The sequence below is a fragment of the Ictalurus furcatus genome, chromosome 16, assembly GCF_023375685.1.
Source record: "Ictalurus furcatus strain D&B chromosome 16, Billie_1.0, whole genome shotgun sequence".
NCBI lineage: Eukaryota > Metazoa > Chordata > Actinopteri > Siluriformes > Ictaluridae > Ictalurus > Ictalurus furcatus.
The window spans coordinates 21,252,422-21,264,430 of NC_071270.1; the positions used below are offsets into that span (position 1 = coordinate 21,252,422).

General features: G+C 35.6%; 1 protein-coding gene across 1 annotated transcript; it reads right to left on the reverse strand.

Moving 5' to 3' along the window:
* Positions 1 to 40: 40 nt before the first annotated feature.
* On the reverse strand, positions 41 to 11,631 carry rhof (ras homolog family member F). Its single transcript, XM_053645476.1, has 5 exons — positions 11,305 to 11,631; positions 8,554 to 8,641; positions 4,108 to 4,217; positions 3,185 to 3,319; positions 41 to 2,101 (listed from the first exon to the last, which is right to left on the reverse strand). The coding sequence occupies exons 1-5, from the start codon at positions 11,452 to 11,454 to the stop codon at positions 1,934 to 1,936; spliced, it is 651 nt and encodes a 216-aa protein (XP_053501451.1). The 5' UTR covers positions 11,455 to 11,631; the 3' UTR covers positions 41 to 1,933.
* Between the last annotated feature and the right edge of the window lie 378 nt (positions 11,632 to 12,009).

Below are 12,009 nucleotides of genomic sequence, written 5' to 3' on the forward strand. Positions count from 1 at the left end.
ATCAGTTCTGACCTACTGTACATTTACACTAGCCTACATCTCACTGCTCTGCCAAAGTTTCCGGCCAACAGTCTCAGTCAAATTATCGTCAGTGTAATAAGTGTGTGAAGTTATCGTCAGTGCAAATGTGTGAACAAACAAAAGAATGTTTGTTAAACGTGCCGAGGGTTAAAGCTGATAAGTTAGGGTAGACTAACAAAATTAAAAACAATTATTTTGGAATAATATTTAAAATATATTTTAATAACCTTCCATCCATCCATCCATCCATCCATCCATCCATTTTCCACAACGCTTATCTTACACATGGGAGCCTGGAGACTATCCCAGGGAATTCCGCACACATTTTAAAAATGTAATAATAATAATAAGAGGAACAACAAAAAATTTAAATCAATAATTAGACTTATGGTTCACAAGGGAAAAAAAACAAGCATGCAATTTTTTTCAGTTAGTAAATGATGTTATTATTTTCTTTTGTTATGGAGGGGTGAGGTTCATTCCAGGAGCTCCTTGAATGGTGGAGATAAAGTCACATGATACAATTTTGGTTTCTGATTGGTCAGACAGTAATTTAGCCACTAGGGGGTGCTGCAAATCTAAATATCCATAAACATACATTTGATCCAGTGCAGTGTGGTGGCAGTGTTTAACGTCATTGTAAGGTTTGACTCAACACTGCGCCAGAATTAAAAACCGCCAAATGAACCTGTTAAACCTGTACTGTTTCTCTCGACCGGTCCATTCATTCCCTTCCCCTTTGGTGAATCATTTATTATAATTTGTTAGGTCCAAAGAGGACTGGCTGATGGTTTGTAAATGAAACCACAAATAAGTTTTGCTGCTGGCATTGAGACAATAGAATGAAGTGCTTTGTCTGTATTGGTTAACAGTCACAGGCATCACATTAGTGGTGATGTTATTATTACTACAACTTATATCGATATAATATCGTGATTAATGATTATGCGATACACTTTTCTGAGATATCGTTGGTATGGTGATGTATTTTAAAAAAAGTTTTTAATAATTACAATTTAAATGGTAACAAACGCATGCTGTTGATTTTACGTCATCTTTAAAAGCTTAATCTTCTTTGTCTTTGTAGGCATCAAAGAAAAGTCTCGTCAAAATCAGTTTAACATTTTTTTGGGGGGGGGGGTTGGTTAATTTACTTCTGATTTGCAGTCAGTTTGTTAGCTAAATTATATATCTTTATACGCATCGTGTATCGTGGAAATGTCCTCAAGTATCGTGGATATGATACTTCTGTCATATCGCCCAGCCCTACTCTAGTTGTCCTTGGCTAAATATCTTCTTACAGTACAGCTACTAAAAAAATCGGAAAATTCACCAAGAGAGCAGAAATACAGTGTTCCTGAGTACATGTTTGGGCAGAGATACTGACGTGTGTGTTGTGTAGTTTTGGCATCTGTACAACGCACAAATAAGTTTTCCTGATGGCTTTGAGCCATTAGAATGAAGTGCTTTCTGTGTACTGGTTAACATGGGCATCACATTGGTGATCTCAGTTAGCATTGCTAGTTGTAATCACGGTTATTAAAGGTACTGTAAGGAGAGAGAAACCTCATTGACACACCCAGAAGTTTAAAGCCCCATAGAATGAACATTATCTAAGATGTAAAATTCCAGACAGGTTAGTGATGTGAGAGCGCTGACTTCACAGTAACGTGTCATGTATAACTGGTTGAATATGCACTAGTGAACATGCACTAGTGTGTAAAGGACACTTGATTTAACATTTGGCATTTAATGAGCTAATACGCCAATAGCAGCATATTTTCTTACCTTCTTCATTCAAATAAACACTTAATAACAATCGATTCCCTGAAAGTCTTTATACAGTCATTCAAATGTAAAAAAAAAAAAAAAAAGCTACATAAACTAAAGAACACTGCTTCTCCTGGTGTCATTACATTATATGGCACTTCCTCCGCTTTTTGCGCATGTGCCGTAATTTGCGACTGTGATCCAATGCCAGCTTAGTGGCTTCTTTAAAAATGTCCTCTACATTCTCACGGTGTTTAGCTGAACATTCTAGGTAGAGTGTAGCATTCATCTGTCGCTGTGTCTCTTCTCCCTGAACACATCAAAACATACAGTGAATAAATTATACTGAACACACTGTAACACAGTGTGAATCATTATGCTGAACACACCATAACACAGTGTGAATCATTATACTGAACACTGTAACACAGTGTGAATCATTATACTGAACACACCATAACACAGTGTGAATCATTATACTGAACACTGTAACACAGTGTGAATCATTATACTGAACACCATAACACAGTGTGAATCATTATACTGAACACACCGTAACACACTATGAATCATTATACTGAACACACCATAACACACTGTGAATCATTATACTGAACACACCATAACACAGTGTGAATCATTATACTGAACACACCGTAACACACTATGAATCATTATACTGAACACCATAACACACTGTGAATCATTATACTGAACACCATAACACACTGTGAATCATTATACTGAACACCATAACACACTATGAATCATTATACTGAACACACCGTAACACACTGTGAATCATTATACTGAACACCATAACACACTGTGAATCATTATACTGAACACACCGTAACACACTGTGAATCATTATACTGAACACCGTAACACACTGTGAATCATTATACTGAACACACCGTAACACACTGTGAATCATTATACTGAACACCGTAACACACTGTGAATCATTATACTGAACACCATAACACACTGTGAATCATTATACTGAACACACCGTAACACACTGTGAATCATTATACTGAACACCGTAACACACTGTGAATCATTATACTGAACACCATAACACACTGTGAATCATTATACTGAACACACCATAACACACTGTGAATCATTATACTGAACACCGTAACACACTGTGAATCATTATACTGAACACCATAACACACTGTGAATCATTATACTGAACACACCGTAACACAGTGTGAATCATGATACTGAACACACCGTAACACACTGTGAATCATTATACTGAACACCATAACACACTATAATGTACAGTGAACTGTCTATCTGTACGCCTATTTGTTTATCTGTTTTGTGTAGTGTGTTCAGGTGCTTTGTTGTGTGATGTCAGCATGATGTCATCACTCACCTGAGTGTATGTGATTGGTTCGAGGTCAAGCGCTCTCAGTTTCCTCATTTTCTCTTTGTCCTTTCTTAAATCTGTCTTACATCCAATCAGAACCACAGGGACATCACGGCAGAAATGATTCACCTCTGGATACCACTGCGTGCACACACACACACACACACACACACACACATTATGTTGGTCATGTGATTTAGCTTTATATATATATATATATATATATATATATATATATATATATATATATATATACAGTATCTCACAAAAGTGAGTACACCCCTCACATTTTTGTAAATATTTGATTATATCTTTTAATGTGACAACACTGAAGAAATGACACTTTGCTACAATGTAAAGTGAGTGTACAGCTTGTATAACAGTGTAAATTTACTGTCCCCTCAAAATAACTCAACACACAGCCATTAATGTCTAAACCACTGGCAACAAAAGTGAGTACACCCCTAAGTGAAAATGTCCAAATTGGGCCCAAACTGTCAATATTTTGTGTGGCCACCATTATTTTCCAGCACTGCCTTAACCCTCTTGGGCATGGAGTTCACCAGAGCTTCACAGGTTTACACTGTAGCAAAGTGTCATTTCTTCAGTGTTGTCACATTAAAAGATATAATCAAATATTTACAAAAATGTGAGGGGTGTACTCACCTTTGTGATATACTGTATATATATATATATATATATATATATATATATATATATATATATATATATATATATATATATATATATATATAGTAATTATATATAAAATTAGAGAACAAAATTTCTTGTCTAGACATTTGCAACATTTCACAAGTTGATTTATTACCCACAGGACTCAATTCAATGCAATCCAAGAAAATTTTATTTGTGAGCCACTTTTAACAATTGTAGCTTTTAACAAAACTGCATGTTGTGTGTAAATGTACCTTAATTAACACATTGTCGTAGCTGGTTGGGTTTGTGACGTCGTAACACACGAGGATGAGATTCGCATCCTGATAGGAGAGCGGTCTCAACCGGTCGTAATCATCCTGACCTGACAAAACACACACACAGTACACTTTAAGTTGCAGTCAAAATTATTCAACCCCCATTGCAAATCAGGTTTATTGTCAAAATTTACAGACTTTCAGCTGTTTGCAATGAACAAATCAAACAAACGATTGAAATAGTGTGACCCAACGAATGCTTCAAGTGTTTTCCCCAAATTCAACTGAAAATGCAACTTATAATGATTTCTCCAGTTTCAAAATTATTCAACTTTATGGTAAGCATATTTAATACTTAGTAGAGCACCCTTTTGCTGTTATGACCTGCTGCAGATGAGATGCATACCTTCTGGCAGCGTTTCTGAGGAATCATAGCCCACTCCTCATGAGCAATGGTCTCCAGTTCAGTAATATTCTTGGATTTGTTTGTTGCAACCGCCTTCTTCAAATCCCACCAGAGATTTTCTATGGGGTTCAAGTCAGGTGACTGATGGCCCTTGAGAATCTTCCAGGACTTCTTCAACCAAGCCTTGGAATTTGAGGTATGCTTGGGATCACTGTCCTGTTGGAAGGTCCAATGACGCCCAAGCTTCAGCTTCCTCATAGATGGCATGAGGTTTTCTCCTAGGATTTCCTGATACTTCAATGAATCCATCTTGTCTTCCATATGCTGCAGGTTTCCAGTGCCAGAGAATGCAAAGCAGTCCCAGAGCATCACCGAGCCACCACCATGCTTGACTGTGGACAGAGTGTTCATTCTTCTTCCTCCAGACATACCGCTGATCCATCGTGCTGAAAAGTTCCAGTTTTGTTTCATCGCTCCACAGGATAGAATCCCAAAACTTCTGTGGCTTATTTATAAGATTTTGAGCCGAGTTTTCTTGTGCTTTTGGGTCAGTAGTGGTGTACGTCTTGGAGATCTGGCATGGAAACCTTCTGCGTTCAGTACATGCCTTACTGTGCTCACTGAAACCTCAGTGCCTGTTGCCACCAAGTCTCACTGCAGGTCTTTTGCAATCACTCGAGGGTTTTTCACAACCTGCCTTCTCAGAATTCTGCCTGCAGTCATTGATAGCTTCCTTTTTCTGCCCCATTCAGGTATTTCATATATTTTCTACCCCTAACCAGTTCAGGTATTTCATGTGTTCCAGCTCAAGCACACCTGGTGCAACTAATGAAGCCCTTGATTAATTGCATCAGGTGTGCTTGAGACAACACCTGTTTTGCACATTTGTGATGTTGTGAGGGATTCTATTCAGGGGGTTGAATAATTTTGAAACTACAGAAATCGTTATAAGTTGTATTTTCAGTTGAACTTTGGGAAACCACTTGAAGCATTCATTGTGTTGAACTATTTCAATTGTTTTTTTTATTATTTGTTCATTTCAAACAGCCGAAAGTACTGTTTACTTTTTACAACTGTACACTGATATTTAGCGTTGCACATATTCATATGTGTATATGATTTATTTACTCTATATAGACTTTTCAGTGATAGATTTTTTATTTTGAATTTTCATGAGCATCACTACACGTGCATTCTGATATTCAGTGTTCAATAAAGTGCCGTTTTATTGTATACAAATCATCATTATGTGACACAACGTTCTGTCTGATCATTGCATTTAAAAGCAGTGTGGATGGTAAAACCACATCCTGCCTCACTCTTCCTGTTCCTCAGAAGCTCTTACACACATACGTCTGGTAACGATAAGGAAGCACAGAATTCTCATCTCTGTAACTCTAAAGTGCTGTCACAATGTCATCTGTTTAAAAATGATCAGAATGAGCAATTCTACTGAATGACCAGTATTTTCTTTAATGGTTTACAATACAGTACAACCCAATGTGGCTATATTCTGAATAGAATTATACTCAGCACTGTCGCTGTTTAATAATTTTATTACAGTGATGTATAATGTTAGCCTGTTTATATATTAACTAGGTTTAAAATGATCTAGGTTGCACATGATGGACCCTCATTTGTGCTGCTCTAAAAATAGCTGTTAGCCTATGTTCATACATTCATACAGTTCAACTCCATGCATAAACAATAGTGAAATGTATACACTAATCTGAAGAAATGCCATACTGTAGCCTATAACATTAGTAGTTTTTACAAGTAGTCAGAAAAATATGTTTGTGTAATTATAGGTCTAGCGTGGATCATATAGCAGAAATCTTGTATATTGTAATGTTTATAAATAGCTAGAAACCACATGCAGTAAAAAAAAAATATATATATATATATAAATAATAAATAAAAGAATTGAAGCATTACCATCAACATACCCCAGTAAAACATTTTGATATGTATTTCTGGTATAAAAAGCTATATTTATTAATATATGTACACATGCTAGTCAGAGTCTAATCTCATCTTTTACCACTGAGAGAACAGAACACTTTAATCAAAAAGACCCTGTATAAGATAACATTGTTCTGATTCTTCTACTTTTTGAGATAACAACGTATTATTATTGTGTATAATAAAATGTAATTCTAAATTATAAATGACATAATAAAAAAAGAGGATATCTTTATGTGGGTCTGTAATTACAAAATAATTTCAAATATACATTATCTGTCTGTAAGGAGAAACATATACCCCCTTACCCCGTTCTTATTTTCACACTATTTATTTCACTATTTTCTTGTGCTGTTTGATGGACAGTTGAACACCTGTCTGAGTGCTCAGTGATGAGTCTGTGCAACACTAACAGGATGTGGTGTTTCACCTAAAACTCTCCACTTCCTGCTGTGCAGACATGACAACCGCTTTGATCACATCATATCCGCACTATGTTTCCCGTCAAACTGACAAAGTATCATATTCTGCTGAGAAACTGTAAACATCTACATCAGCACAATAACTGTTCTGAGGCCCTTCAGTAATAATGAGAGTCGATCTGACAAAAATTACAACATGCAGGTGAAAGGTGTGTAGTGAAACATTAAACACTGCATACTGTGTTTTTATAATACTGTAACAGACTTACTATATGTATACAACTTTTATAAAAATTAATATTGACTTTGGGGTAGCCTCCTTAAAATAATGCTAATCTGCTGTGATGGTAAAGCACTATAATGATAGTCAGTAGGTTAGCCAATTAACTCTTATCCTAGTTTGTAGTTTTGCTTGTTCACTGTAAAGCTAGTTTGAAGATTAGCCCATGTACTATTATACTAATTTGTATATTAGCCTGTATACTATTATGTTAGTTTGCTGTTTAGCCTCTTTACTAATATGCTAGTTTGTAGTTTATATCATTTAATATTATGCTACTTTGTAGTTTAGCCTGTTTACTATTATGCTAGTTTGTATTTTAGCCTGTTTACTATAAAGCTGGTTTGTAGTTTAGCCTGTTTCCTGTTATGCTAATTTTTTGTAGTTTAGCCTGTATACTATAAAGCTAGTTTGTAGTTTAGCCTGTTTACTATGAAGCTAGTTTGTATTTTAGCCCATTTGCTATAATACTAGTTTGTAGTTTATCTTGTTTACTATTACGCTAATTTATAGTTTAGCCTGTTTATTATGAAGCCAGTATGCTGTTTAGCCTGTTTACTATTATGCTAGTTTGCGGTTTAGCTTGTTTACTAATATGCTAGTTTGTAGTTTAGCCTGTTTATTATTATGCTTGCTTGTAGTTTAGCCTGTTTACTATGAAGATAGTTTGTATTTTAGCCCATTTGCTATTATGCTAGTTTGTAGCTTAACTTGTTTACTAATATGCTAGTTTGTAGTTTATCCTGTTTACTATTATGCTAACTGGTAGTTTAGCCTGTTTAATGTAAAGCTAGTTTGTAGTTTAGCCCGTTTACATGCTAGTTTGTAGTTTAGCCTGTTTACTATAAATCTATGTTGTAGTTTATCCCATTTACGATAAAGATAGTTTGTAGACTAGCCTGGTTACTATTATGCTAGTTTGTAGTTTAGCCTATTTATTATAATGTAAATATGTGGGTTGTTTTCTGTGATGCTAGTGAACTGAATGTTTAATCACAGTGTTTTTGCACTGTTCACTCTGTACACACGGTATTTAAGGGTATAGTAAGAATTATGCCTACATATACACATATTAAACATGGTATTCAGGATACAGAGAGTTTTGAACCTTTAATATAATGTGTATCTCTCGTTTCCTATCATCAGTAAACACTCAGAAGAATGTAAGGTGTGTAGTGTTTCACTATGTCAAACGCAGGAATTCTCTACAAGAATGTAAGGTGTGTCATGTTTCTCTGTATTAAGGTGTGTTGTGTATGTGTATATTTGTGAGTCACCATCTTTTCAGACCTGTGTTAAACTATAAGGAATGCAGTATAAAGAATGGAATTTGAAATGTGTGTGTGTGTGTGTGTGTGTGTATATATATATACCTGCTGTGTCATACAGGTTCAACTGAATCTCTTTCCCACCATGTTTCACTGTCGTCATGTACTTTTCAAACACAGATGGAGCATAAGTCTGAATAAGAAAAAAATACAATTGTGTAAATACAAAAATATTATTTCATATTTAAATGCATACATATATGACAGGGCTCTCAGGACAGGATAAAATGCAGAACTATCTAATTGTCAGTTTCTATTGCCTGGTCAGTTGTACACAGTTGGTGTGTGTCGTGCCATGAATGCCAGCTAATGAACCCCAAAAATGCCATCGCGCCTACTTCTCTTAATCAAAGATCCATTCAATACCCAGCCACCAGCCAGTAACTGTTAAAAAACATTTAAATAACATTTGATAACTTATAAACATGCTTAATTGTTCCCTTTACATTTTGTGTGTTTATATTGAGTAAGCATGCACACACACACACACACACACACACACACACACACACACACACACAAAAATACATTCACAGACTTATTCACAGCTATGTGCAATTTAGAGTAGGCTATTCCCCTGCATGGTTTTGGAGGAAACCAGAGAACCCTGAAGAAAGCCCACACCGACACAAGGAGGACATGCAAAACCTGAGCTCAGGAACAAATCAGAGAGCTGTGAGGTGACTTGCTGTACCACCATTGTTTCCCTGTCTAAGAAATATGTAATACAGTACAAATGATCAGTGTCCTGATGTAACTTCATACAGGTGTAAGCAAGATTTTAAAAAATCCACCTGACACATAATTTCATTTAGAAATACATTTAATTAATGAAAAAACGTGAAAAGATTTGTCGTCGGTGTAACCAATTAAAAACGACTCTTTAGCCACACGAAACAGTTGTTTTGAACCACCTTCTGTTTCTGAACCACTTCCTGTGCTCAAAGTTCAAAACAAGAAGAATTATCCCTAAATTAATTGCTAGGGAATTTAATTACAATAAATTATTATTATTAAGCTTATTAATGAAGGACAGCAATAAGTGGCCTTGAGAGTGAAGTGTGTGATATAAACAATGTGACCAGAGACAATAGTGAAGATACAGTGTGTATACACAACAACTGTAGTATAGTGACATTAGTGGGGAATTGAAACCATATGACTAGGACAAAATGGAGCCTTTTATTTACTTTTCCACAACACACTGGGTGTGAATGTGTAGATGTGTAAATCACCCTGTCGTGTTTTGAAAGTGCATTTCCTTCCTTGAAATTCACACTGTCACACACAGTAATGTTAGTGAAGAGTAAATGATGCAATGTATACTGACACCTGTTTAAATGTTGTGTTTTTTTTTGTGTGTGCTATTTCTCTAGTCTATCCACCTGCCATTGCAGAGATTGGATCTACTGGCACTAGATACCCAGGGTCCCTTAGGTAAAGGGGGGCTTTAGTCACCTGAAAATAAAGCAGAGATGGAAAGCGGGCTACAGAGACTAGACATTAGTATAACTTGCCTAGTTGCACCAGCTAGTCGTAAGTATTCACTAAGACTGGATATACGACTTACACCTAGCAGGTAGAAGTCAATTCAATTCTGTTTCTTCGGTAAATGCTAGGTTTTTCACTAGACTGATTTATCACATTTACACTGAGAAAGCTTTTCGATGGGAGAGAGTTATTATATATGTTATCCAAACATATCAAAGATGTGATCACTCTCATTAAGTACAATATCACAGGGGAGCAACAGGTTGAACTCACTTAAAATGACTTTCTTTTCCTACATACATTTTTGTCTTTCCAAACTTGTATATTTATTGATATGGTCTATTATTATTTTCCAGGATGGGTTATTTTATATGTTATAATGTTGTATCTGTGTTCAGCCATCAGTGTGGTTTTGTTTTAAATCAGTTATCAAATTTCACTGTTAGGAAAGTCACCTTTTTTTCTTCTCTTTTTTTTTCTTCTCTTTTTTTTTTTAAGGTGTGTTCCATGCCGGTAGCAAGAAAGGAAGTGTATTAGCACTTTAGGCAGTTCACTCAGTGGTTAACCTAGCTAACTCTGAGACACACTACTGTCACTAGTGAAAGGAGAGTTATTGTGGTTAAATCCTAAATCAAATTTTGTGTAATTAATGTAACTATTTCACAACCAAGCGTGTTTAGATTACTCCATTGAGTTATCCTGATAACAAGATTAAATTGTTTATAAGAACAATTGATTGGCCAGGAATGTTTGATTAATTAGTTGAATGTACATATGTTTTAGCTTTTAGTGTATTTAACTTTACCAACTAACTTTAGACTGCTGCATTTTTAATGTCCCAGTATCATCTTGACACAATACATTACTAGCTTGTCAAAGTTTTAATCAGGCTTAGTTACTATTATTATTATGTATTTAAACATAACATTGCAACTTATGACTGTGTCAATTATAGTAATAAATCTTTGTTACACTAGTCTGTGTGGTGTCTAAACAGAACTTTGTTTGGTCTAATGTGCATAAATTCTTCTTTAAAGATCAGCCTTAGTTACGGTGTATTTTACAATTAAGGACAACTTAAATAAAGATGTGTTGATATTGCCGGACCCTGAACATCATCGATGTAACACAGTTAATGTTCAAGAATGTTCATTACAACAGAACAAGACTGAAATTCTAAACTGTAAACTCAGCATTATAGAACCCTGAATTTCTCAGCGATGATGTGCTCTGTTAACATACTACATGGTGCACAAGATCCTGATTAGTCTGAAACTGTGTGAAAAAAAAATGTGTTGTTTTCACCTCAGGGAAATCTCCTTTAGCATACACCATCAGCAGAGACGTTTTCCCACAACCTCCATCCCCTACGATCACGATCTTCAGCTGCTGTCCGTTAGCAGATCTGTCTTGCGTCATGTCCTTCTCTGGACCAGCAGAACCATTAGGACACATTCACACACACACTCTCAGTGCCGGCTCAGATGTATGAAACCACAAGCTCCACTTCCTCCTGAGAGAGCTCTAGCTTTACCCACCTAACTTTGAACTGAATGACCGTATTTGTGCGTGTGCATGTGTGTGTGTGTTTGAGTGTGTATGTGTGCACTACCCCACCTCTACCACATGAGAGCAGAGCAGTTTCAGGATCACACCCTTCACACACGCACACAGCAATTCAAGCAATCTTGCATTACATTGCATAGATACACTGTATATGTGTGTGTGTATATATATATATATATATATATATATATATATATATATATATATATATATATATATATATATATATAGGGAACAGTGAATTGTCAGTTCTCAAAGTTGATGTGTTAGAAGCAGAAAAAAATGGGCAAGCAGTTTCAGGATCACACCCTTCACACGCACACAGAAATTCAAGCAATCTTGCATTACATTGCATAGATTACATCACACACATAGTGTGTGAATGTGTGTGTATAATATATATTTATATATATAATATATATATATATATATATATATATATAT

Bases quoted from the DNA above. Each gene is read 5' to 3' on its own strand.
- rhof (XM_053645476.1), bottom strand. From the start codon at position 11,454: ATGTGTCCTAATGGTTCTGCTGGTCCAGAGAAGGACATGACGCAAGAC. The intron at 3,320-4,107 runs GTACATTTACAC...GTGTGCACGCAG, and splicing joins ACGACAATGTGTTAATTAAG to TGGTATCCAGAGGTGAATCA. The intron at 2,102-3,184 runs GTGAGTGATGAC...TGATGTGTTCAG, and splicing joins AACCAATCACATACACTCAG to GGAGAAGAGACACAGCGACA.